The sequence below is a fragment of the Mastacembelus armatus genome, chromosome 22 (genome assembly GCF_900324485.2).
Source record: "Mastacembelus armatus chromosome 22, fMasArm1.2, whole genome shotgun sequence".
Classification (NCBI taxonomy): domain Eukaryota; kingdom Metazoa; phylum Chordata; class Actinopteri; order Synbranchiformes; family Mastacembelidae; genus Mastacembelus; species Mastacembelus armatus.
In genome coordinates this window covers 6792158-6819651 of record NC_046654.1, presented here as the reverse complement: position 1 = coordinate 6819651, position 27494 = coordinate 6792158, and the positions used below count along the sequence as shown (strand labels likewise).

The following is a 27494-nucleotide window of genomic DNA, read 5'->3' as shown; positions in this document are numbered from 1 at the left end:
TGGTGCGCAAAAGGCTGTTGTCTTGGGCAACACATGAAATGTTCCAGATCACATACTCTCATCAACTTCAACGCAGTGTCACGCAGAAAGACAACCATTTTTTAAGAGTGTCTCCGCTATAGCATCACGTTTTTAAATGACCTTCAGTGCTCGATGGCTGGGAATTATTTCTCACCTGCATCCAATAGTATGGAGTGTCCTTTCACAGCGAGTGCTGTGGCCTTCCTGGCCAAATACACACAGTTCACAGTGAAAAGCTTAAAAATCTTGAATTACACAGAACACCAGTGTTTTCCTTTTGACCTTTAGCCTACCCGTTACTAACACCACATCAGGAATGTGATGCAGCTGTGACTGATGTTACCAAAATCTACCATTGGCTTATTTCTGTATTTTCAAACGTGGCTCAGCTTCAGACTACTCACCCATGCGGTGCTCTTTCCGTGTCCTAAATACATCACAATGCATTTGACAACCCCCCAAGCTTAGTTATTTCAAATGTGAATGAACGCTTGAACTGCATGTATCTCATTGTTTTCATTTCCTTCTACAGAAATAGGACCATTTACATCCTCTGACCTCAACACTATCACCATGGAGACACAATAACTTTACCACACATTGCATAATTAGTAGCTCTGATTTGGATCTCTGCACTGCTGTTCACATTAGCCTTTTGAATCTTTAGTGACTTTTGCATCCCTGACACCAGTGAAGGTATGCACGGGTTGCATCCTCAGTAAAGCAAAGAGCTTATGACTGCTGCTGGCAGAAAGCATGGTTCAGCTGTGTAAGAGGATTTGCCTACATGAAAATGTATTGATATTGTAAGCCTTTAAAAAAAAAAAAAAAGTTACACTCATCTGGCCCTGGTTCATGGGGCCTTTGGGTGCAGCTCCATACACCTAACAAAGGGATGATGGTATGGATGGAGGAATTGAAGGGGACTGTCATAGTTAAAGTCAATAAGACAGATAATAGGTAATAGGTGTTTGAGCTGTTTTTGTAGACTCTCCAGGTCTATTGTGCACTGGCTGTCTCTCAGCTTTCATGTCCAAACCAACATGCAGGTGTGTTGAGCCCCAGACAGCTTGAATGTCAGGGGGCTTTCTACTCTCCTTAGCCTTTAGATGGCAGCATTCTCTTACAGCACATAGTGTATGCCAAAACCTAATAACAGCTGGAAGCTGACATCCAGGTTTAACAAGCAATTTCGAAGTAACATTAAGGATTAGCTGGTGATTTTGCAGTAACCATTGTTTCTGTTTTATGTTCCAGCTATTTGAAAGTATTTTTGTGGAGATGAAACATATGCCTGCATGTTGATTGTCTATAACCTCCAGACATGCATGTCTTGGCTGTGATAATCGTTCTCTTCTCTCTGCCAGCCCTAACTGATTCTCTCTGATTCTCTCTGATCACATAAAGGAGGCATTATTAAGAAGACCTGTACATTCAAGATCAAACACACCTCATTAGATCATTAAGGATCATTATTATTCTGCTCGAGTGCAAAGAGGCATCTCTTAGCTGTGACCTGCAGTTTTTTTTTCTATGAGCACTGAATCACAATGAAGATTGATCCCACCATCGACCCGATGTAGGTACCGCTCTCCTGAATTCCCACAACCCCTACTCTTGCTTGGATTTCAGCATTCAGTCAAATCCACCAGGTTTGTATAATAATGTGGTAAGGAGGTACCACATTTTTCTTTATTGATCCAAAGTAGTTGATGCCTTATGCATGGCAGGAAGCATACACAGAGATCATAGCAAGAGAAGGAACTATGTTCGCATGCGTTTGCTAACAAGCCAATTTTATTTAAGAGAGGCATTAATGATGTTCAGAGTGAATGATGAGTGTAATAGACATTATAAACACATGGTGGTAATGTGCAGAACATTTGCATGATGAGGTGATTAGTCTGGATGTTGTATCTTGTTGGTCATGAATTTTCTTTGGTTCAAACGTTTCAGGACAGAGTATGCCATCTGCACCTTTTCACAGAATCCTACGACCCCTTCTGCTCGGCACTTTCATACTGGGATGCTTTGTGACTCTGTTTTTGATGTATTTTAAACCATCCACCAGCTGGTTATCAGGTCCCGTTGAGTCAACAGTACCTACAGACCGGGTCAAGAACCTCTTCTCCACAAAGAGCGATAAAAACGTGACCACAGTGCTGATCTGGCTCTGGCCCTTCGGACAAACCTACGATTTGACTGTCTGCAGCTCTCTCTTCAACATTGAGGGTTGTTTCATCACAGCCGACAGGAACCTCTACAATAAGTCAGATGGCATCATCATCCATCACCGGGACATCTGCACTGACCTGTCCAATCTGCCACCACTCCAGCGACCATCCTTCCAGAAGTGGATATGGATGAACTTGGAGTCGCCATCACACTCTTCCCAGCTGCCTGGGATTGAGAACCTGTTCAATCTGACTCTCAATTACCGTCAGGATGCTGACATTGAAGTGCCTTATGGGTCCATAGTAGCAGCTGAGGGCGAGGAGGACTTTGTCCCACCCAGCAAAAACAAGCTGATCTGCTGGATAGTGAGCAACTGGAACCAGGACCACGTGCGGGTGAAATACTACAATGAGCTGTACAAACACATTGAGGTTCATGCATATGGACAAGCCTTTGGGGAGTACATCTCCGACCAAGACTACTTCCCCACCATTGCCAGCTGTAAATTCTATCTGGCCTTTGAGAACTCCATCCACAAAGACTATATTACTGAGAAACTGTACAATCCGCTCTCTGTGGGGACAGTTCCAGTGGTTCTTGGCCCTCCAAGGCAGAACTATGAGAACTTTATCCAGGGAGACGCCTTCATCCATGTGGACGACTTCACCTCGCCCAAGGAGCTGGCTGATTACCTGTTGCTCCTGGACAAGAACGAGGAGATGTACCTCAGGTACTTTGAGTGGCGCCGGCACTTTAAAGTAAAGAAGGCTTACTTCTGGGCAGAGCATACGTGTCTGGCTTGTGATTACCTGCGTAGGCACAAGGAGTACAAGGCATTCAATAACCTTGACAAGTGGTACTGGGGTGGATAGCGCTTTGAGCAGCTATGCAGTGCGTGTTTTGTTGATGAAGGCAGTGCTTTAAGAGTTTTTGTCCTTTGGTTAACATGAAGGTTCATTACTGTTTTCTCCAGACCGGTTTTTCTTTGGTTCAGTGACCCAGTGAGTCATCCATCATGTTTTTGTTTTTTTTTTAATTAACAAGCTAGTTTTGCTAAGCCTTACTTTGCCTTTTGCATTATTCATTTATTTTTATTTATTTTTTTATGAATTACAACTGCACTACATTTTTTGTTATTTTACCCCACATTTTGCTTAACATGACCCAATTTGCTGCTATTTTTTTTTTTTTACATTTTTCTTTTATTACTACTATGAATACTTAATTTTCTGAATGCGATCTGTATAACAACTGAAATACTTTTTTTTTCCACTTTTTAAGTATCACCTGTTAATGAAGTGGCACATAGCAGAAATTGAAATAGTGTTGGCTGCAGAAGGAGACTGACATACAAGTGAAAATATTTATAAATATTAATTCAAGTCAGGCATTATATGATAAAAACAATCTCATCTGTGCTAGTGATGCAGTCACCTATGCAGTGTTTACTGAATTCAAATGTGAAAGTAGTTCATGTGTGTCATGTATGCCTACATATTGTGTATTTTTGGAATTACGTAGCTGACATTTCTTTCCATAATTTTGTAAGTTTGCACTTCCACTGCTAATACAACTATTACCTATCTTTACATATGTACAGTAAGACTGATGGTCATCATATTATGTGGCTGTAGATGGCATATGGTGATCATTACCCCGGTTGTCTCTGACAGCAGATGTGACACTGCTCTGTGAGAGGGAAGTTACTATTTTAATCATTTTGTGAATTGTTCATTGTCACATGTAATTTGTCACATTGCAGTTGAAACCTGTGCGGACGGTCACAGAACAGTACAAAGCCATTTTCCTGCAATAGGAACCTCCCACACCTCAATATGTTACATTTTGATTTAATCTACAAAAGGCTGTAAACTGAATACAGTGATAGCAGAGCACAAAATTAAGGCATAACTGAATCTTTTTAATCAGCGTTTTTTTTTTTTCTTCCCCATGTGTTCTGTACTCTCATCTCACATCGTGTCCTTAATTATTTACAATGATATTTCTTCAATTATTTCAAGCAGATGTTGCCGCATGGCTGAAGTGAGAGTGAATGCAAATGTGATCAGGTAAGACAAGCCAACATGTTTGCAACTTGTTAAGGAAAATGTGAAAGATGTGTGACGTTCTTAATTACTACAGGATTTTTCGGTGTGGTTTTGGGGAGTCAGGGGTTGTATGTGAAAGATATTTTTCTGAATTTTCTGTTTACACTCCTGTTTACAGCACTACACAAGATCACAGATTACAAAATGACAACTCCTCATTTGTAGATATCACATTACTTTTTAATGTTGTAATCCACTGAACAATGCATCTCAACAGCACTCAGCAGCTATTGACATAATGGTTACATTTTTGCAGAAAACCATGTCGCCATTTTATGCAAGATGAGCCTGTGGCTTCTTGGACAAAATCCGCACACATTTTTCAGGTTATTATCATTTTGATATTTCTTCACTGTCAAAGGGACTACGGTGTAAATTAGGATGAATTCAATTATTTTTCTTATGTAATGTGGTCCCAAATTCCATAGAGAAACATGTATATAAATCTTGTGAGCAGCACCATCATCTAAATCAAACCAGCCCATTAACACAGATCATTCCCGTTTGTGCACCAGACTGAGAAGGTCCAGCAGTGTTTGCACAGTGTTTGGAATTATAAGGAAAAGAAAAAAATATGTTGTATATATTTTTAATGTTCAAATCTCTTTATAACATGCAAGTTTAGTCAGGCAGTGAATGTGATTTCATTGTACCTGTAAGTAATGTTGGTGCTTCAAGAGGCTGTGAATCAAGATGAAGGGAGAGATACCCTTGAAAAGGATAACCAGCATCAGAGACAATGATTTTAGTATTGTGAAGTTGATGATTTCATCAAGGGAAGCAATTTTACACTGAAGAAGTGTTTTTTTTATAGGTGTTGGTATGACCCACTGAAAAAGTCATGCAAAAAGTCAGCAGAGATATAGCACTTTTATTCATGTGCAGCTGTGTGACTCACTGTGTTGGTGGCTGTCTTAGATGGAGCTATTATAAGTTCAGAAACTGTCATCCAAGATCTCAGCTGTCCAACAGATTAACTATGAAACTGCCACTGATGGTTTCATATTGTACAAAGGTTTCTTGTCCAATGTGGTTGGTGACTTTAAGATACAAAAGATTAGGGTTTTTTTTGTGTGTATGTTGTCTGTCTCTTTCATCCTCTCTTCTTTCTCTCTCTGTTTTGCACAAAAACAAATACGGAGCTAAGGCTTCTTTGTCCCTCTGTCTGAGTCTGTGAATGTCTCACAGCACCAGAAAGTGAACCAGGATGTCTCTGGATACTGTCTGACCTGGCACTGATTTTGCTGGAGTCCTTAAAAATACTGTATACTGAGTGGGATTAAATCTTCATGTGTGGTTGAACATGAAGATTTCTCCAGAAATGCTCATTTTTCTGCCAGTTCACTGAAATATTCAGTGAGTCAATACAAGTTTTTGCCAAATCGTTGTATTTTGCCAAATGTTGTGTTTAAACTGTAGATGTCTAATAGTGTCAAAGAAAATAAAAATATGGACAAATGTGCAAACATGATTGAAGCATGCAGCACTTCTTTTATAAGGAGACAGCTGGTGACGGACTATTTCATATTTGATGGTAACTGAAATAACTTCGCACTAAAACAATTTTCCAACAAAAAAACTGTTCTTGCTACCATAAAAGAAATAGGAGGTGGGGTGGAGCGATAGTTAGACTGTGTCTAATTTGTTTAAAAAGTAAAGAAAAGTGTGAAATGATAATTTACCATTTTACTGGGGCGACAAATGAAAAATCGTGCTGATTTGTAAGTTTTCATGGTGCTAGTATTAAAATGGAAACTCGCCTAACTAGCTCCTGGCCATAGCTGTTTGTATTGATCTTCTTGTGTAACTCTTGGAAAGACAGATTCTTCAAATTGTCTTTCTATGCCTATAAATTCGAGTATCTGACTCATTTTACATGAATCATTCATACTGTAGAGTATGTGAAAGTTTGAGTTCTTCAGGTTAGACAAAGTCTGTTTGGCTCGATGCATTTTACATGATGCCTGTCACCTTATATAGTGCTCTTCCATCTATATCAAATATAATTTCCACAGTTGTTGCCCACAGTGTTCTACAGTGCCATGTAATGCAGGGCGATGTATAAATAGCGGTCCAAAAGCCTTGATAACTGATTGATGAGGGCAAGGAGAGTGTGTTGTGGTGGTTACGCCTCAATCCTCCGGCTGTTGTTAGTTACCCCATATCCTCACTAGCACTCTGGTATTTGCAATCATTTCCTCCACCATGCAGAGATGACATATGCCTGTGACTGGGTCCGCTCAACACTGCAGGTCAAAGTGTGTGATAAATCTACATGTTGCCGACGTCAGTGGTGCAAATAATCCATTCATGTCATTTAGGGATTAATGTGAAAGTTCAGGTGGTGGGGGTGGAGGTAAGGGATCGTCCGTCTAGTTTGCAGAACTCAAGACAGTCCCACAGAGCAGGTCAGAGTTCTTTTTTTTTTCATCTATTGTTCCACATCTTCAAAAAATGATTTGATATTGTGTGAAATGCAGTTATTCACTTTCTTGCCAACAGCAATATGAGAAGATTTTACCATTCTCAGGAGTGTACAGAAAATACTGCATGTAGCTAGTGCCAGCAGCAGCATTAATATTAATGTAGCTAAAGACCGGAAATGAGAAAACAGCTTGCCTGGTTATGCCAAAAGGTAAAGCACACCAGTTAACTTATGTCTTGTTTGTTTCATTCTTAAAGCAATTAAATAAAATGACAATATGCAGTTTTGTGACATGCCATTTGTTTGGGCAGGGCCAGTACATTTCCACTGGTTGCCTGACGACATAAAATAGCCAATAAGTTCAGTTTTTGTCTGGATAAATAAGATATAACTTGGTAATTAACAGGAAGCTGTTTTTAATGAAAGGTTTGTTAACATCAGTGTTAGCTGTTAGCTGCTGGACACATGAGAAACTAAAGAGATCGATCCATGAAGGCCAGAATATCAGGAAATGACACAACAAATTCTCATAAAAAATTAGCAGTGCTAACAATAAATGTTTTACCATTTACCTTCTCAGCTGAATCTTAGCAGACAATTCAGAAAATGAAGACCATGTGAAATTCCCACCATATTGTTCACCGCTGGGCTTTCTGAGTTCATTTAAGAATCAGTCAACTTAGACAGCTTGTTTGTGCTGCAGTACTGGTGAGTGTTTCTGCAATAGGCTCAGAGGATGAAGTTATCATGGTTGGACAGTGCTCTTGAAAGCTAGAGGAAAAAAGAAGTCTTATTTTTGGACTTCAAGATTGTGGCTTTTCCTGTCACAGGTATGTTTCATTTCAGTTTTTTTTTTTTTTGCTTTTCAATGCTATCTCGGTTTTACAGGCTGTGAGTAACTTGGAAAAGTCTAGGAGTAGAGTCCTCTCTGAAGTCTTTATTTAGGTCATAGTTTGTTCTCTGACTTGCTGCTGCTGGTACCAAGAAGTAATCAGCAGCTTTGTCTACTTCAATCTAAATAAGACCAAATGTGTGGGCTGAGGGAGTGAGGGATTGAAGAAGAGGACATTTTATTGGGTTGCGCATGCCTAGGAGTACTTTCTCTCCTCTTTAGCAGTGGAGATCATATGTCTGGTTCTGTGACAGGTCTTGTCACCCACTCATACCATGACTCATTTTCATGAGAACTGGGAAAGAGTGGGGGCAGAGGTAGTGGAGACATTACCCAGGCAGTCACAGGGCCTCCCTGAAGGGGTGTAAGGTTTGTGAGATTGTAGGCTTAGTAGATTGTATCCTCCTTGCCCCCCAGCAACCCCCTATGTGGCTATCCTGTTCTGTAGAAAATGCTGTGTTGAAAGCAAGCTCTGCACATCGTGGAGGAGTGCAGAGACCTACACAAAAGGCCAGGTTTGTGTGAGTCCACTCATTAACTGCAAGAGCTGTCCCTCATCTCAACCTAATGGATCCCACTTACACTGTCATCATCATGCCAACCAGCTGTCAGCTCTTGTGCCATGAGGCTTTTGTGCTTCGGAGAAATGCAACTGTGTTATGTTGATCAGTTTAGTCTACAAATCACCACCTCAAAGGGGTCACCAAAATAAATGCTTATCTTCTACTCTAAGATCATTTGATTAAGGGAAGAAAAAACAACCACTGACACCTGATTGTAAAGCAGGAATACATTAAGATAAGAGAACACCCGAGTCCAGGTCAAATAAAGGCCCATTTATTGGGGCTAGACAGGCTGCATACGAAATCTGTTGGCAGCTACTCACTAGTTGACTTCAGAGGATTAAGCAGGCAAAAGGAATATGCAAGATCAGCAACCCTTCTTCCCTATGGAGTTGTCACTGCCTCATATAGAAGTTAATAATTCAAGAGACAAAGGCCAGCACCTGTTATCTATATGATGCAAATCAGAGCAGTTATAATAAAATTACAAGCACACATGCACAAATGCAGATTAAGGCTGAATAGAAAAAACAAAGTGGAATAATCTCTACATTAATATTAAGTGAATGAGACCGCCTGTTGGCATGCTACGGTACTTGTTTTTCATGACTTTTGTACCATCCCAGTACTCAGTGTTACTCTTTGCTGGTGAATATAGGTCACCTCCACTCTGGCTTGATGTCACATGACGACAGACAGACCGCAGAGCAATGCAACAAAGATTAGAAGCTTTTGAGAGGCAATGACTAGATTTGTATTACAGTTGGTTCTAGGTTTATTTAAGGCCTGTGTGGCTTTGTGATTTGCAGATGCTGCTGTGGACAGCAGCAGGGTGCAAGGATACAATGCAGTGGTAATTTAATCCAGTGCATCAGATAACTCTGTGTAATCTGCCAGATTCATCTTCTTAAAAATAAGTACAACCTGAAGGATGGCATTGCTTTGAATCAGAAGTCTTTGCTATACTTGAATTTCTGACATGACATAGTTATTTGTGCTGAAAGCCTTACATAACATGCATCCTGTGGGTCAAAAATAGCATAGCCTTACATTATCCCTCAGAGTTTTGTAGATACAACCTACATCCACTGTAGAACCATGTTCAAACATCATCTGTTGATGCAAAAATAGATTCCATCTTATTTATTTATTACTTATGTAGTTATTTAAATATTTATTTATAGTGCAATTCTAGATTCATTTCTTTAGAAGGAGTAGCATGGAAGTAGATGTAGAGAGAAGACAGAGGGGAAGAGAGTTCCTCTGGACAGAGTTGCATTCCTCTTAGCCTCATCCCTGTCAGTGACCTTCCTGTGTTTGTATATACGAGGGATTAGGCCTGTTGGCTGGGCTGGTGGTCTTCCCAGGCTATTTTTATGAAGATGTCCACCCCTTGATCCTTTTTGGAAAACTGATATGGGCATATGTGTTTCAAATGTAATCACCTGACTGTCAATCAAAGCTGCAGATAAATTTTTAACCAAGTGAAAAATCAACATTTGTACTATTTCAGAGATTCATTTGATACCTCCCACTGTATATTTATTGAGTTAAAGCCAAACATGAAGCATTTTATTTATAAATTGTATTGTAATGATCTGGTCTATGCACCAGAGCTACAGAGCAGTTGTTTCACATGCTCCACAAGGAGAATGGTTCTTAATAAAGCTACAAGCACATCATTATCAACAAGATGGTGACCATTAAAATATCATTTCTGCTCCTTCTCCCTTATTTTGCTCTCAATAGACTGAAGATCCAAAAGCCCACAGCTTCCCCTTACTGAAGTATTGCCAAGGCATGCTCAATAGCTACTGAGAGGTCCTGGCAATATAGTTCACTACCTGGCAACCACAAAGCTGCTGGCGCCTACCTCTCATAAGCCATCTGCAACTGCTTGTGTGTGTAGCAGGCACTAACAAAGGCCACAAGTGTGTCCAGACACGTCAGAGCATCCAAATGACCAGTTATTTCTGCTGTGGAACCAGTATCCAATTTGATATTGTGTGTAAAAAAGAAAAGATTTGGCATCTTTTGGCTCAGGTTTCATCTTTTACTGATGTCAGTGTTTTATTTATGTGAAATTATTCAAGTGTTTGTGCAACGGCATTAGTCACATACTAGGGTGCAATGTTTCTTAACAATAATATATCTTGTAGTCAGAAATAGTCAGAAATGCTACGTCTCATTGCTTTTTTGTGTTTTTGTTAAAGCAACGATGATGAATTCAGTTCAAACGCTCAGTGATCTGTGCACCATCAGCTCCCTTAAAAGGTACAGAATGATGCAGTGGAGCATGTCCATTCTCTCCAGAGATTATCGCTAATAAGAGAGCCAGTATTTATAGAAGATACCCCCTAATCCTGCCTCACCCCTTTTCATCCCTGCCCCATCCCTGTGCCTGGACTGCTCGCTCTCTGCAGCCTCTTCCTAGCCCCATAGTGTATCAGCTGAGGTAGAGACTCTTTAATAGAACACTGCCTTTTTTCTGATTCTTTTGAAAGAAGGGAGAAAACTGATTGTCTGGACAATTACAGGGCATCTTCCATCTCTCCTATTCTTCTTTATTGTCCAATTTGCCCTACTTCTGCTCTCCTTGACCTGCAGCTAAGAAAAGCAAACAACAATGTCCACCAGCGAGCGTTTTGACTGCCATTACTGCAAAGACTCCCTGCTGGGGAAGAAGTACATAATGAAAGAGGACACGCAGTACTGCACTAAGTGCTATGAGAACCTGTTCGCTAACTGTTGTGAGGGCTGCTCTTCGCCAATTAACTGTAACAGTAAGGTAAGGAAGGTACTCCCAGCATTGCCCTGGGAGTAATTGTGCTGAACTTATTAAACACTCATTTGTTATCATTACGGTGTTATTCCTACATGTCTTCATCTGTGATTCTAAATAAATTATTTATCTTACAAAATATCCACAAGTGCAATAAAAAATGTGTTAATTATCTTCAGGACCTGTCCTATAAGGATCGCCACTGGCACGAGCAATGCTTCCAGTGTGCCAAGTGCAGCCGCTCGCTTGTGGACAAGGCTTTTGCCGCAAAGGATGATTTACTGCTCTGCACAGAATGCTACGCCCATGACTACTCCTCCAAGTGTTCCACCTGCAAGAAAACCATTATGCCAGGTCTAGTATCATAATCTGTCATAACCATTTATCATAATGAATGTAATTATAACCCTTTTTTAGATGCATTACTGAGATTGAAAGTGGTCTATTACTGTGGTGCATTGTTCAGTTCTGATGTCTCACAGCTGGGCCTTTCTGCATGGAGGAGTTTGCATGCATGTGTCAGCTTTGTGATTGACTGGAACTCTTCCTCTAACCCACTGTCAGCTGGGGTCAACTTATGTTACGATTCTCTTGTCTGCACATAATAATTGTTTTAAAATGGTAAAAAACTGCAGTTATGGCAGCTACTGTTGTATGTGCAGAAAAGACACAACAGAGTCTAAATATCTAAAACACCAGACAGCAATTCAAATGACTCCACTCCAAAAATTCTTTCCAAGATTGTCAAGATTGCATCGTACCCTCCCTACAGCTAAAGCAGGACTATTTTGGGCCACAGTGTGTTTCTGTCATAGAGGTACCATATGCTGACTAAGATGCCCTTGTCTGCTGTGCCAGGCTCCCGCAAAATGGAATACAAGGGGAACAGCTGGCATGAGACCTGTTTCCTGTGCCACCGCTGCCAGCAGCCAATAGGAACCAAGTCCTTCATCCCCAAAGACTCTGGGTACTTCTGTGTAGCCTGCTTCGAGAAGCAGTTTGCCTACCAGTGCTGTGCTTGTAAGAAGGTAGGGTTATGGCTGAAATGTATTATATATTGTGTTGACTCCTGCAGTAAATCCCCCTGGCTTTGGCATTTTAATATTACTCACACTGCAGCTTCATAGTAAAGGGGTGCCTGATGAAGAACGTCATTATGTGACTTTTTATATACATGTTTGTGTTACCTCTAGGCCATCACCATAGGTGGAGTGACCTACCAAGACAAACCCTGGCACCGTGAGTGTTTCGTATGCATTGGCTGCAGAAAACAGCTGTCAGGTCAACGCTTCACCACCAGGGAAAATTACCCCTACTGCCTCGAATGCTTCAGCAACCTGTATGCAAAAAAGTGCGTGGGTTGCACCAAGCCCATCACCAGTGAGTCACGGATTGTGCTCATGTTTTCATTCACTCTGACACCACTCATACAGTTCTCTTGCCTTTATTTGCATGTGTTTAAGTACTGTCAGAAAAACTTGGTGACTATCTCTCATTAATCTGCCCAATATGTAAATAACATCTTTGCTTCATATGTGTAGGTCTGGCAGGGGCCAAGTACATCTCTTTCGAGGAGCGTCAGTGGCACAGCGAGTGTTTCACCTGCGTTCAGTGCTCCGTGTCGCTGGTGGGGCGTGGCTTCCTCACCCAACGTGACAACATCTTGTGTACCGACTGTGGCAGGGAGAAGTGACCTTTCCATGAAGGGCTTACAGCTTTACCCAAATAACAACAAGGCTTCATACTCTGACAAAGATATGCATGGATATTTCTTGTTTGCACTCCAGTTATATAAACAAACTCAATATCTTAATATAAGATGCTTATTTTGGTATTGTAAACAACAGTTTTCTCACACTGCCCACACACACACACACACACACACACACGCACACACACACACACACACACACACACACATACATACACACACACACTACAGAAACTGTAATGTCTCCATAGCAATAATTATGTATCTTTGATTTTTGGATGGCATATGTGCAATTCCAGAAGAATATTTTGCTTTTAAAATAGAAAACATTTTTTTTGACATATTCTTCTAGTTTTGATAAGGATAAATGATGTTCATATTGTTAACATATTATTGATCCTGACTGGTCATTTACTTGGTTAGTTGATTGACAGAAAATCTATTAAGGTTTCCTAATCAATTGTTTCACTCATTGTTTCCAGTCATGGGAATTGTTGTTTGGATTTTACAGACCTTTTATGTTTATAATGCTGAAATGATATCACTGTAGGGTTGCTTTTCTATGAAATTCCTTAGGGTGGATCTGGGAGACACAAAGTTCAAAATAACAAACATAGCTGTGATGGTAGGTTTAAAATCCAGATCTTTTTATGAGCATATTGTCTCCTTTCACTCATCCTTCAGACAGTCATTGCTGCAAAACAAACCTCTCTTTCCTCTTGACCACATCATACCCAGCTCATGCACACTGTAAACAAACCATATTATGGGTTGATGAGCAGATCACTTTCTCTTGTCTGTTATCCACTGACCAAAGTCGCCACTTTGGTCCATGCGCAAGCCAATACTACAAGTGACCGTAACTGTGGGCACCTAAAAATAGTTGTCTTCCTTGTCTTACCTATTGTTCAGATTGTAAAAGTTGATTTTCTTGGTGAGGCTGCTGGATGGGTTGGGTAACTCTCCTCACATGGCAGGATGAGTGACATAAAATGCTGACACAGATTTCCTGTCAGGATATAGTCACATGAGGAGGTAAAACTTTGCACTTCATAAACTTGTAGTGGAATCAGAGGAAGGTGGGAATCACTGAGAGGTAGGGACGTCTTATTCTACATACTTCACGGAAGAGCTATAGCTTTAATCTAGGCAGATGCCCATTGTAAGGACTGTTCATAGTGAAATGTGTTACTATTAAAGAACTTCCTCTCTTTTTGCTGGTGAACTGTTACTTGAGTAACTCTTGACTGGGCTGTACAAGCGAAATCCTGTGATTTGTTTTTTTTTTTTTCATTTTGGTGATGGCTTTTAAAGCATTCACACAAACACATTTATATGAAAAGCAAGCAGCCCCAAAAGAAAAGGACAAATCCAGCATACAATGCCTTGAGTGCTATGACCGAAATGTGTACATAGGGTACAGAGATTCAACAGTCCAACACCTCATCCTACACAGTGGCACAAACGGAGACCTGAGTCCTGTCCAGAGCAAAGCCAGAGAAGGTAGGATGAGAAAACTAGGCTCAGGTAACCCAGTAGCCAAATTGAGGGCAGTTCCACTTTTCAACCATCTGCTGGTCCTGTGGGACAGGAGCATTACTGCACTCAACATGTTCTCCTTAGAGCCTATTTCTACTCTGAAGAAAATCCAGCATGTATCTTTGTTTGAGTTGTGCAACTCGTCGCTCACAGCCCAAGCAGAATGTGTGGAGATGGTGACTTCCTCCAGCCGCAGGAAGGTGATCCGGATCCATGCGGTGGGAGTGGCCAAGTGGGAGGTTGTAAAAGAAGTCCCTTTCTTTCAGGATCCTGTGGCCTTAGCAGTAGATGGCACCAGTCTGTGTGTAGCTACCTGTGACAGGTATCTCCTCTGTGATATTCAGAGTGACAGCAATGAGGAGCTTTTTCCTCACACTCACAACAGGCAGCATGTTGTAGTTACTTCAGTGGGAAATGGGGAATTCCTCCTGAACGGGCCTGAATCTTTGGGTAAGAACTGCTAAAATGTTTATGGTACATGTTTTTCTACAGGCTGTTGAGTACAGAAATCACCTTGTGTCATTATATGCTTCCTTTCCAAAGCAGCTATACAGTTAATCACCTCATATTACTCCCCCATATAACCATCTAGCCAAAAGGTTTTTGTATTGCCAAGATATAATTTCTCCATCTTCATCCCTCAGGCATGTTTGTGATGAAAACAGGGATATGCCAGCGCCCTCCCCTACAGTGGCCCCAGGAGGTGCTGGCAGCCGGAGTATGTTTCCCTTACATCCTAACCCTGCAGCCCCAAGTGCTGTCTGTCTACAGCATGTTGGATCAGCAGCACAAACAGACTGTGAGTCTCAGTGGAGCAAAGGGTCTCCTTTCCACACCAGGTAAATCAGGTAACATCAATTCATCACCTAATCCTGGCAGATTGTAGAGCAAGAACCTGCCATGTCGTGGCTTGATTTAAAATATGCAGCAGTGTCTGTCTCAGTTTGCACTGATTCAGTCAATCCTTCTTGCACCTACTGTTTCTGCACACTGATTCTGAAAAACCAAAAAACAAATCTCCCCTCAGATGGTGTGTTAGTGTTCACAGAGAGAGACATTTTCAGTCTGTGTCTGGTGCCACTTGAAGAGCAGATCCAGGCCCTTGTAGGGCATGAGAGAGTCGAGGAGGCCTTATTGCTGTTGGATGGAGTTCAAAGCCATCATCCACTTGACTCATACAAGGTGAAATGAAATGTGTAGACCTACAGCATGATACAACCCTGTGCCTGCTTTGAAATTGAAGAGTCACATGTATTCTTCATCTCTAAGGTTACAAAATGAAATTTCAGAGTGTATGACACTGAGGTCTTTATTTCTACTTTCTTTAACTCAATCATGTAAGAGAAAAAAAAAGACTAACCTGCCACAGTAACTCTGTTTTTTGGTGAAAGTTATGTTTCTATGTGTTAACTAGCCTAGATTAGATTCTTTTCATATTGTCCAAATGCAGCATCTGTTTTTGTGGCAAAATTCAGCCCTAAAACACATAAAATTAAGATTATACAGGATCTTTAGGTGTTAGGTGCTTTGGCCAGGTAGCACTTTCTTTCTCAGCTTCACTTCCTGTATATTCACTGCTTTATTGTCATACACACCACTGATGCAATGATAATATTCATGCATTACAACCCCAGCTGGCATTGCATCTTGGTGTCTGAATTTAATATTGCATCAGATTGAACCACAATGTTGAGGCATAGAGCTGCAGGTGTATTCCAGTTGGATGAAATCAGATGAGGACGGCAGATGTCTGAGAATTAACATAATCTCAGGTTACAGGTTAGAGGCGAGGATGTCACAATTAACCTGCTGATGATTCATTTGTCATTTCTTCTACTGATTTTCTGCTATTTTAATATTTCGAAGCCTTTGAAATGTATGATTAATGTTCCAGTCATGTGCTTCAAAATATATTCATTGTGCCTGGTTTTGAAAGAGTTTTTTTTTTTTTTTTTTTTTTTCATGGCAGGAGCTGCAGAAGGCCATCACTTGCCTGGCTGGATTTGTTCATTTTTACCAAGAGGGCTTTTCCGAGGCCAGGGACCTATTCATGTGAGAGTAAAACCCCCTAACACAACACTCTAAATTTAAAATATACTAAATATATCACAGAAAATGTCGCAGTTTTAGTATGTGAACTTTGTCATTTCTGCTGAATTGTGACACTGGAGTCTAACACAAATCAATACTCATTACCACCTTGAACAGCGAAGGTGAGCTGGACCCAAGAGAAATCATCCACCTTTACCCTGACATGCAGTCCTGTCTCTGTGAGGACTTTCAATCTCAGCTTGATGAAGTAAACAAGAGCAGGGATCTCCAGGTGCTCTGGCAAGCTGACAAAAACATATTTCATCATTACCTGGCCTTTCTGGGAGATTTTCTCAGAGCAGTCAGAGGGACGGGGCAAGGCCTGAAGTGCAGTACGGAGGTGGATTGTGCCCTCCTGAGGTTGTATGCAGAACTAGGAGACATTGAAAATATGCAGGAGCTTGTGGCATTTCCTAATGAGTGCATACTGGACCACTGTGTTCCTGTTTTGAAGGAACACAGCAGGTGAAAATAAATAATTGGTTGTTACATAAATTATTTGTGAGTAGGTATAATTTGCTTAGTGCATAAATACGGTTTTAAAAGAACGACCTTCTGAAAATCTGAGATACCTTTTGTTAATTCATCTCTTTTATTTTCAGATTTTTTGCGTTAGGTTACCTCTATCAAAGCCATGGGAAACAAACTGATGCACTAAAGGTATCACTCTCTAAAAGTACACATTTATACTAACTTCATGTATAAGTGGTGTGTGTTTTATGGTAGCTTGTTTTATTTTTTTCAGACTTGGATGAAAATTGCAGATGGCTTCTACAAAGACCCCTGTTGCTCAGGTGTATATGGCCACATAGTGTGGACTCTCAGTCAACTGAAGGACAGAGATACTGTGTGGAAATTTGCAGAATGGACGCTGCAAAGAAATCAAGAGGTGCCTTTTTGATTTTTCATGCTCTCAACTTGGCTGTAGAGGGCAGAGTTGCACAATAAAACTATGTGTTACAAATATCAGCACATTCTGCAAGACGCCCACTTTTATAACAAAATTGCCTTGATTACTGGCCAATCATTGGCTATTTACTCAATCGTTTTTTTTTTTAGTTGAATAACAGTTTTTCTTGATTTGGCAAAGATTGGTGTGGAGATTTTCACCAAGCGTCCATCGGATGATCAGTTGAAGACAGAGGATGTCCTTGGTTTCTTGGAGAAGTACCCACTGGCAGTACTTTTGTATCTTGAGTTCTTAATTCATGATCTGAATAGTCAGGTGGGTACAGTAACACGAACCTAATCTAATAGTATGTTATTAGATGCACTCAGATATGATTGGTGTAATCTGTCCTCAGGAGGAAAGATATCACAACTGTCTGGCCCTGGCATATGTTACTCAGACGCTGCAAGAGGAAGAAGAAACAGAGCTGCATTTAAGAGTGACCAGAGGGAAGTTGCAGCAGCTGCTATGGGAATCCAAATTCTATGACACCTCCACTGTATATGGTGTGTGGATGCACTATAAGAACATGAATGTTTACAGAATCATCAATCACAGTCACAATCCTGTTTTTCTCACTGCAGAGAGAGTCAAATCAACAACCCTGCAAATAGAGAAAGCAATTCTCCTTGGTAGGAATGGTAAATACTCACAGGCTCTGCAGGTGCTTGTTCACCAGGAGCAAGACCTCTCGACTGTAGAGGCTTATTGCGACAGGGCTGCCCAGGGCCAGGACTCACAATTCAGGCAGGCCCTGTTATTTACTCTGCTCCAAATCTACCTGAGCTCTGAGGATCTCACCAGTGCTGCTGTGGATCTGCTAAATAAATCCCCTCAGGTCTTTGAAGCAGAGAAGGTCATCCAGCTCCTGCCTGACTCCTGGTCTGTTCAACTGGTCTCCAAGTTCCTAGTTAGATCCCTCAGGGAAACCTTCCACCAGAGACAGATGGCAAAGCTGCAGAAGGCTCTGGCTCAAGCAGAGCTCATGCGGCACAAGGTCATTTGGGTGAGTTTAATGACATATTTGACATTTTTTACTGAAGTGAACACTGTGTATTATCTTTTCCTGTTTTTGAACCTGGCTGACCTTTAACTTTTTCCCCGGCAGATGCAGGCCTCAAAAACAAAGTTTAGAATGGACAAGGAACAGAAGTGTAAGGTTTGTCAAAGAAACCTCACAGAGCCTCAGTTTGCCCTTAACCTACATGGTGAACTGATGCACACTAGCTGCAAAGGGTTTCCATCATCGTAAAGACACTGATGGGCCACTCTATTGTCTGTTTATGCAAAAGTGTATATCTTTGTGCTCTTGAGAATCACATTAATGTCTAGCTAGATAAGTGTCTGCTTTCTACCTAGCAATTTCTCAAGATTAGACTGTATCATTCATGCAAACTCTCTACAAGGATTCAATTCAAACCTTGGACCAGACACGTTCCTTAATTAGAAAAAAGAAAATACATAGTGTAAATAACTGGTTTCAAAATGCAAAAGAGCAAGCAGTGCACTTTTTTTGGGCGGCATGTCTGAACCATTTCCTAAAGACACTGTAGCAACAGCTATAAAGTGGATTGTGGAGGACTCTTAGGGGCATATATTCACTGATCAGACAGTAATGTTTTACATGGAAACCACCTGTGGTCACTCTGATGGCCAGAGGGAATTTGGCCATTCTCCACTGCTGTATATATGCACCCGCGGCATCACGGTTTCCACTCACTGTGTATTTATCTGCATATAGTTGGAAATAAAGTCAACACACTTCATGTGAGAGACTATTTTTATTCAGCTTGTGCATAAATATACATGTATAACCAATATACATGTATAAATATATATCAAATTTTATATGTAAGCATGTATAAAAACTAGAGGTTTAAAAACAAAAACAGAAACAGGTTGAGAAAGTGCAGAGCTTTGAGCTCTTAATTTTACAAGGGACCAAATAATATGTCTGTGCTGCATATGAAATATGAAATCAGAGACGTAATCCCCATGGAATTAGGGATCAGCATGGATATATATTCAAATTAATACTGCATTGCAAAAACATCAGTTTGTCCACATGTACAGTATGGAAATCATGTAAATGAATTTAAACAGATAATTAAGTCGGATGACAATGGCCTCAAGATGTTATTTGTCTGTCAGCACCATAACTGTGAATATTTCTTTATTCTGAGCCATTTTAGCCAGAACACCTGGTGGAGTGACTTGGGCAATTAGTCACTGGGATGAGTGACTAATTGCAATGTAGATAAAAAGCAAATCACTGTATAAGCATATTAAATGTCTTATCTATGTGATTCTTTCCTCTTTTTTGTTCCTAATGAGTTTTTTTTCATTGTCCTCACCAAGAGTCTGAGGCAGTAGAGAGCTGTGTTTAATTTTTCAGTGTGGGTGTTATGAAACCCTCTGCGAGCGTAAAAATGTTTAAGGGCTACAAGCATACACTTGAGCTTTAACCTGACATTGCTTACTCTGGGCATTTAAATGTAACCTATAACTCACATAAATAAACTGAAACTCAACATGACCAATACACCAGAAAGCCTCAAGAAAACCATATTCCCAACCTTCTACTTATATGTGGTAAGAAAGAAACTTGTCCCATAGTTCTCCTTGTAATACTGATAATCTAGTTATTTAATATCATCATGTACCTAACCTTCAGTTATGTTCAGTCATTAAGTGCTCTTGGATAAACAGGTGAAAGGTATCAGAGCAGAGAAAAACATCAAGTCATTTTATTTGCCTCTTTTGAGATGTGAAGTGGCCACAGACACTTTATATGGACTGACTGAGGGGTGCTGCTCTGTGACTGGCTGAGCTCTGGGCTGTGTCTGATGACCAGTGGCCACTGGGTGGACCTGGGGCTGGGATTATGTCACGGACATCCTCGGGGAGCATTAATGTTGTTTTGAACACTTGAGGTTTTGTTGTGCCTCAAAAATGTTTTTCTCATCTTTGATGTTGACCAACAGCCACAAGCAACCAAAAGGTAAAAATATACAGTAGCAAGTACAAATACACCTTCTTTTACCTAAATTAAGACTCCAGAAAGACCATTTGGTACATTCAACTGTATGTTTTAGCCTTCTCTTGTCTGATACATTTAGATGCTTAAATGCTTTAGATATTGACATGTCTGTGAATGTTAGCCTCTTGCAATCTGGACTTCACTGCATGAGTAGGATGGGGCTCTGGATTATCATGGGGGCTCTGAGGTGGGGCAGGGTGCTGGCCAGATGGTCATTTTACACATGAGGGGAATGGATTGGATGCAAAAATCAACAGTTATGAGGGAAAATATGGCACCAAGACATTGGTATCCCATTCTAAATATCCATGTCGCAAGAGAGTCACTGCTTGGACAGAAAACAAAAGCACCATTTTATTCTTGTGCTTTTCTTCTCTAAAAAAAATATGTGTCTGGGCTGTAGGAAGTAATCCTTTACATCTTGACGCAGTGTTCTTTTATATGAACTACAAATGAAGCAGCTATGAAATGAAAAGGGCCTTTTTATCTTTACAGTATAATGTAGAAATGGCTTAATGTTCTATTTGGGCCCTTCTTCGACAGCTCAAACACATACTTAACAGTTTATACTGCAAAAAATTACATGTTACATCTGTTTAGGGTCTCAGAGAGTTGAGCTGTAAAACATGGTTTAATACAATGGATTTTTATCTAGGGGCAGCACGGTGGCTTAGTGGTTAGCATTGTTGCCTCACAGCAAAAATGTTCTGAGTTTGTAACCAGTCAGGGGCCTTTCTGTGTGGAGTTTGCATGTTCTCCCTGTGCTTGTGTGGGTTTTCTTCGGGTACTCTGGAGTATCCTGTATAGATGATGGATGGATTTTTATCTGCTCTATATGCGTAATTTGTACAAGCAGTATTTTTTTTACGCAGTTTTACTCCTCCCAAATCCCAAATATGTCTATTTGGACTACTGTTATTAGAGTTTGTTTACAAGGCGTCTAAAAGAGAGTCAACTTTAAATAAGGTCACTGTGAATAATAACACACTGTACATTTGTGTTCTATAAATTACATTTTGGCAACTAAAATGAATATACACGTACATGTGTACAACAATCTCCAAATATTTTTTTACTCTTTTGCTGTTATAATTTAGCTTTTTGATAATTGGTGTAGTTTTTGTCATATGCAAGCGCAGTTTATGGCAAAAGAGAGGGTTACCACTGCAATACTTTTCCACATAGTGAGTTTTAAAAAAAAGATAAAAGGTTCATTATCTGCATGAGGAAAACCATGTCAACAAAGCAGAAGGATTCAGTGTGTGGTTTTAGTTATTTGTACCTTAAAATCAATTATTTGTTTATTTTAAAATTAAATCAAAATGTATTTCCCATGATTTGGCTATAACTCTAAGAAAACATGAAGCAAATGTCTCAGGATCATGAAAATGACTGCAGGTACAGTACCTCACAAATGAAAGCCTATGGAAAAGATGAATACACAATGCTTCTCTGTGCATCATGCATCATATTTATAGCAAGAGCCACAAATTACTGTATCATATCCCTTATGACGCATTTTTTAGTCTCTTAGTGGTTGCCGAGAGACAAGGAGAATCTTAATTTGCAGTCCTTTTGGAAGCAATAATGGTAAGGTAGCGGAAAACCTAAACGATTGAACTTCAATTCCCACTTTCCCCAGCAATCCTAATTCTGTAGATATAGTGCAAGACGTATGGGAATAAATAGCTGAAGAGGATGATCAAAAGATATCTTTTTTTAACTCCTAAGGAAACACTCTCATTTTCAGGGTTTTCTACCTTTGGGTTTAGCAGATTGCCACTGGGAGAAATGTGTAGGGTGCCCCATGGGAGACGCACAGGGCTGAGACAGTGACCACAGACACCCACACTGCCCTGCTGCATGGAGGCAGGGTTATATGCATCATACTGTGAGATACAGAGATTCAGGCTATGACTGAAGGGCTAATACTGTTTACTATTTGCCTCTTTTAGTGAATATTTTGATGGAGATCCATCCATCCATCCATCTTCTATACCCGCTTTTTCCTGAAAGCCAGGGTCACGGGGCTCAGCTGGAGCCTATCCCAGCTCTCTCTCGGGTGAAAGGCAGGGGTACACCCTGGATAGGTCACCAGTCCATCACAGGGCCACATAGAGACACACAAAGACAGACAACCTCACACACTCACACTCAATCCTACAGGCAATTTAGATTTACCAATCAACCTGACATGTTTTTGGACTGTGGGAGGAAACTGGAGTACCCGGAGTAAACCCACGCAAGCACAGGGAGAACATGAAACTCCACACAGAAAGGCCAGGTTGCAAACCCATGACCTTCTTGCTGTGAGGCAACAGTGCTAACCACTCAGCCACCATGCTGCCCTTTGATGGAGATATTATATTTTAATTTGTACACTTTCTAAATAAATACCATAAATGCAAAAATATAATTTATTTGCCTCCAGAAAATGTGTTTTTCTAAGTAGTAAATTATATTATTACAAAGATGGGTAAAGTGCTTAGGGACTGTATGAAAATACTGGCGTGAGAGCTGGTCAGAAAAGGGAGGGATTGTACTTCACACTCGAACTGGACATCTCTCAAATTTAAGCTCAGTATTTACTTTCTTTTGAATCAGTTTTTTTTCTCTCTCTTTCAGTTGGACTTATTTCAACAGGCACTCTGTGTCACACAGACAGTAAAAAAATTAGTTGAAAGTCACTTTAAAGCTCTTTAAAGCTTTAGAAGCTGCAAATACATCACTATAAAGAACAGCTCTCGTGTTGCACATTGTCATTTGATACGCTCTTGATTTAATAACTTTTTCGGTGGGTCCTTTAAGTGACTTTAAAAGCTTCCACTTTTGCAATGAACGCATCTACACAGACTCTTTCTCTGACCTGAAGTAAACCTTAAATAGACGTATTCCTAAGCAACTTAAGTGGCATTAGTCTAATGATCTGTAAGAATAAGAGTTCATTTTTGGAAAATTGAAAGTTTTTTGGCAGCCTTGTGTGTTTATGCTGTTCTTTTCTATGAGTTAATTTCATGTGGAGAGTTCAGTACTTGGTCCAAGGGGTCTACGTCTAGTCGTCCACCTGTTTTTTTGGGGGGGTTTGGGTTGGGTGGGGGGGTTTGGGTTGGGTGGGTGGGTGGGTGGGTGGGTGAGGGGGGAATTGTGTCTCATTTCCAGGTCTAGCACCTTTCATCTTTGGACCATTTGTATTTCTGGGAACAGAAATGAACAGACTTGCTGAGTAGTCTGAAAGTTGAGCAGAACTGCAATTTGGCAGTCTACCATTCATGTAAATAAGCTTTATCTGCATAGGGATCAGTTTTTAGTATGACAACAGTAAACAAACAAGATCATATCGTTCATTAAGAAATTATTTCATACAGCTAAACATGTACGTCAATTAATCTTACTTACCAGTAGGCTGAATTTAGGTTTCTTCCCTGGTACATCTTAATTCTGAGTATCCAATTGCTGACATTCAAAGCGGTCTTTTAGCAGGCTACTGGTGATGAATATGGTGCTGCAAAACTGAGGGAAACAACATAATTAAAGCTCTGAAAACAGGAGGGACATGTGTTCTGCACTGCAGGGTCCCTGATAGTTTCTGCAAAACTGTGCCTCATGTGGCGTTTCACATTACTGATTACAGAGCATGTGCCACAATAAGTTACTGTTACTGTACCCTGGGAAAGTTGAATATGTAGGATCACGCATAATTAGATATTTAGTGCCAATCCTCCCCACAGATGAACACACCCTTCACCACAGCAGATATGTTCAGGAGTTAAAATAAGTCCCAGTGCCCCCCTGATATCAACCACCGGGAGCCCCCGCCTGCTGCTATCTAGGACTGAACTTACTGTAAGCCACATGACAAAGGCCCCAAGGGACCATGAAATGCAATGTTTACTCCAAAAGGCCGCATTCAGTTTTCAAGACGAAGCGACTGCAGTAGCAATCTTATGCAATCTGTATTTTAAAGCAGAAAAAGTCTTGTGAACTATCATAAACTTATATATAGCAATCAAAACTCCATTCAGAGCTCAGACAAATTAGAGGTATATTGTGTTTTAGCATAGAATTACAATTCTATTTCTACAGATCGAACAACTTTGGAAGCATCGAATGAAGTATATTTCAAGGCTTTCATTAAGTCTTTCATAAACCCAAACTACCAGGGAGCACAGAAAAATGGGACGATTCTCATCTGACATGAAGCTTCAAGACATTTCTGCACTTTGTGGTTTCAAGCACCAACACATACCCATACTTGAGGGTATTTCAGGAGATCCTAAGCATCACTTTACATTTTAAAAAAAAATGCAAAGAACAATTCGCAGAGTACAAGATGTTCTCTGACATAAAAGTACGCATGAATCAATAGTAATTTATCTTCAAATTAAATTAATTTGTGTTGTTTTTTTATTATATATATATTTTAATAGTTAATGTGGTCCCTGTTCTGGACAATAACTAAGTACATTTAAGTACATTTAGTTTACACATCAAATTATTCTTACAGGTCTTACATGGAATACTACTGCATATGTAAAAGTAATAACATTGTAAATGTTGTAAAAAATGTTACAAAACGCACCTTTTGTGGCTCCAGAGATAGTTTTGAAAAGTCTGATGAATTTTCTCAAGTGACCTTACCTGAATCTGGGACTAAAGTTTGGAATGAAAAAAGACGTGAGCTCACCAGACATCTGTGGCCTGCTCCCTAGCTCTGCTGGAGGCCAGCAGCTTGAGGATACTTTAGCCAGCATTAATATAGTACATCTAAATCTACACTGCCTTGAGTTGTGGATATATTATGTTGTATTAGTCAGAATTAGTTAAATAAATAAAAAGACAATATGTTTTATGCTTATACTCCACCACATTTCAAATAGAAATATACTAACTTTTGCCCCACTGTTTTTGTCTTACAATAGCTGTGAGTTACTCTTCAGTTAAAATTTTTAACTTAAAAAAATCTGTTATTATGTTGAGACTGTCGAAAAATTGAACTCATACGTGGAAATTGTTAGTGGCAAGCAGCTTATTAAGTTATATATTGTTATACATACAGAGTCTCTAATGATGATGCACACAACAAGGAAGTCAGGTGACACTGTTACATAGAGATATCATATATACCACTATAACATTTCTACTTTTACATGTCATATGTCTTTATGTAAATTTGACAGTTAATGCTTCTAATTAAGAATATGTTTTCCCTGGTTCACATACATACGTATAACAGGAGCTGTTACTATGGTTTTATTGCTTTATTAAACAACATGTTAAGCATAAATGTTATGTTATAGAGTTCTGAGTCGGTTTTGGTGTTTAGGCTATGGAAAGCTCGAGATCTTTATTTAGGACACAATGATTCACTGTGCTGTCGCCACAGTGATGTCTGCTCTTTGATTTGCTGCTGTATCTGGACCCACAGGGTTTGAACATGCTGAAAGCTGACTCAACATATCAGTCAGCAAATAATCCATCATAGAGTGGACAGAAAGAACCAGACAGCAGGGGAAGAAAATTTTGTCTCTTTTATGTAAGTTAAAATACCGGCACAATACTTTAAAAATACTACATTAACAGAAAAACTCCTCTATTCAAAACTTTCCTTAACGGAAAGAAGATTTGCATGCTATTTTTTAAATCATATGGTAAAAAAGGCTTTAAATACTTAAATAGGTCTTTTAAATGTTTCTGTTTTCAAATAATGAAACTTCAATAAAACATGAATAAAAATAATGTCCCACATTCAGATAAAAAGCTTCAGATGCATAAGAAATAAACTGATGAATTTTCTGTGATGGTTTGAAAAGGCTGAAAAATACCTTTGAGCTGTGTGTTTTGAAAACGTGTTTGACAAAGTGCGTTCATATCTCTGCACCTCCATGTGTTTTTTTTTCTTTTCCCCGGGGTGATTACTGACATTTACAGTTTATTGCTGCATTTCATCACAGAGCAGAAAGCGTAAATCATCTGGAGGAGCTCACCTCAGCTCTCTTGCTCGCTGTACAGACTAGGGAAGTCTGATTTCTACATGATGAAGATTACATTAAGCTCTCAGTTTGCATCTGATGTCAGACTGGGACACACTGACAGACTGGAGAGCTATTTACTCCCCAGATTGTAATGTCAGGTTTTGGCACATTTCCGACCTTTAATTTGGGGAGGGTGTTCCACAGTCAAGAAACCTTAGAGAGATAATGGGTGCTGAAAGTATAGCTTAGAGTAGCTGCATGTGTACAGGCATGGAATATAATTAGCGTCATTTCAATGAAGAAAACCACTTGTCTATGCGTTATAGATGGGATCAAACTCTGCAATCACCTAAGGGCCTTTATACTGTGTGTATAAAGTGAAAGCAAAGGGCTTTGAAATAAGAATGCAAACATGAAACTAATCTCGTTTAAGTTTTAGATCTAGTTCAGATCTGCTAGGAGAACAGCAAATGCATACAATTTAAACTGGCTTAACAACCGTGGAACAGGCGGGTACAACCCTCTGTCATTAGAAGTGCAATGTAATAGCTGACTTCAAACATTATTGCATTTGTGTGGAATCGGCCACAATCCACGATCCTTAAGTTTGGGTTTTCTAAAAAGTCCTGCATGCTCATATTCAGCAAAATGTATTCAATATTTGAATCAATACAATCTCAGAGGCATTTTAGAAATAGCCTGAAGTATCAGGGTCCAGCAAATAGCAGATAAGAGTATTTAGTAACTACAGAGCCAATTGTTTCCCTCAGGGGCTGGTGGAGAATCAATGTGCTGACTTGGTAAATGTGGAACTCTTTTGTAACATATTTGCCACATCAACTTGGTTAAGCAATAATATCCAGTCTTGTCTTAATTCAGAATGGCTGACTACAGCATGCACTGCACTGCCCCCCCCCCCATGGATTGGACACATACCCAGCACATTGTATCTATTTCCACAAAGTTTGTCTCATTTTATTCAAAAGAAAAAACAATCAAATGTTATGGTCGTATTCAAAAGAATACATGGTGATGTCGCATGGAACATCGTGCATCTTTAAATGTAAAACAAATCATTAGTTGGGAAAAAAAAGCAGTTGGGTTTGAAAAAAATGTTATTTTCTGCTCACTCCCACAACCAAAGTGGTTACAGCTTCCTGGAAATGGTTGGGTTGGCTGCCTGAATGTGATGCACACAGCAACATAGTCTGTTAGTGAGGCCTTTT

The 27494-nt window shown here is 40.0% G+C and overlaps 3 protein-coding genes across 7 annotated transcripts; all 3 read left to right on the top strand.

Moving 5' to 3' along the window:
* The first annotated feature begins 14 nt into the window (after positions 1-14).
* On the top strand, positions 15-3555 carry fut9a (fucosyltransferase 9a). Its single transcript, XM_026306167.1, has 3 exons — positions 15-632; positions 1429-1673; positions 1978-3555. Exon 3 carries the CDS (start codon positions 1986-1988, stop codon positions 3066-3068), a length of 1083 nt encoding a protein of 360 aa, XP_026161952.1. The 5' UTR covers positions 15-632; positions 1429-1673; positions 1978-1985; the 3' UTR covers positions 3069-3555.
* Positions 3556-6514: 2959 nt separating this feature from the next.
* Positions 6515-13890, top strand: fhl5 (four and a half LIM domains 5). 3 transcript variants are annotated; one of them, XM_026306209.2, is made up of 6 exons: positions 6515-6712; positions 10792-10972; positions 11146-11320; positions 11825-11994; positions 12160-12346; positions 12508-13890. In XM_026306209.2, exons 2-6 carry the CDS (start codon positions 10811-10813, stop codon positions 12657-12659), a joined length of 846 nt encoding a protein of 281 aa, XP_026161994.1. In that variant the 5' UTR covers positions 6515-6712; positions 10792-10810; the 3' UTR covers positions 12660-13890. The 3 variants fall into 3 exon arrangements, with proteins under 3 accessions (XP_026161994.1, XP_026161986.1, XP_026161975.1); XM_026306201.1 differs by lacking the exon at positions 6515-6712 and adding an exon at positions 10505-10639; XM_026306190.1 differs by lacking the exon at positions 6515-6712 and having other exon boundaries at positions 10521-10972.
* A 51-nt stretch (positions 13891-13941) lies between these two features.
* On the top strand, positions 13942-19481 carry LOC113129844 (transforming growth factor-beta receptor-associated protein 1). 3 transcript variants are annotated; one of them, XM_026305999.1, is made up of 11 exons: positions 13942-14666; positions 14861-15064; positions 15244-15398; positions 16186-16268; positions 16425-16772; positions 16910-16967; positions 17053-17196; positions 17398-17532; positions 17612-17762; positions 17841-18262; positions 18371-19481. In XM_026305999.1, exons 1-11 carry the CDS (start codon positions 13979-13981, stop codon positions 18506-18508), a joined length of 2526 nt encoding a protein of 841 aa, XP_026161784.1. In that variant the 5' UTR covers positions 13942-13978; the 3' UTR covers positions 18509-19481. The 3 variants fall into 3 exon arrangements, with proteins under 3 accessions (XP_026161784.1, XP_026161791.1, XP_026161773.1); XM_026306006.1 differs by having other exon boundaries at positions 14861-15055; positions 18365-19480; XM_026305988.1 differs by having other exon boundaries at positions 18365-19480.
* The last annotated feature ends 8013 nt before the right edge of the window (positions 19482-27494 follow it).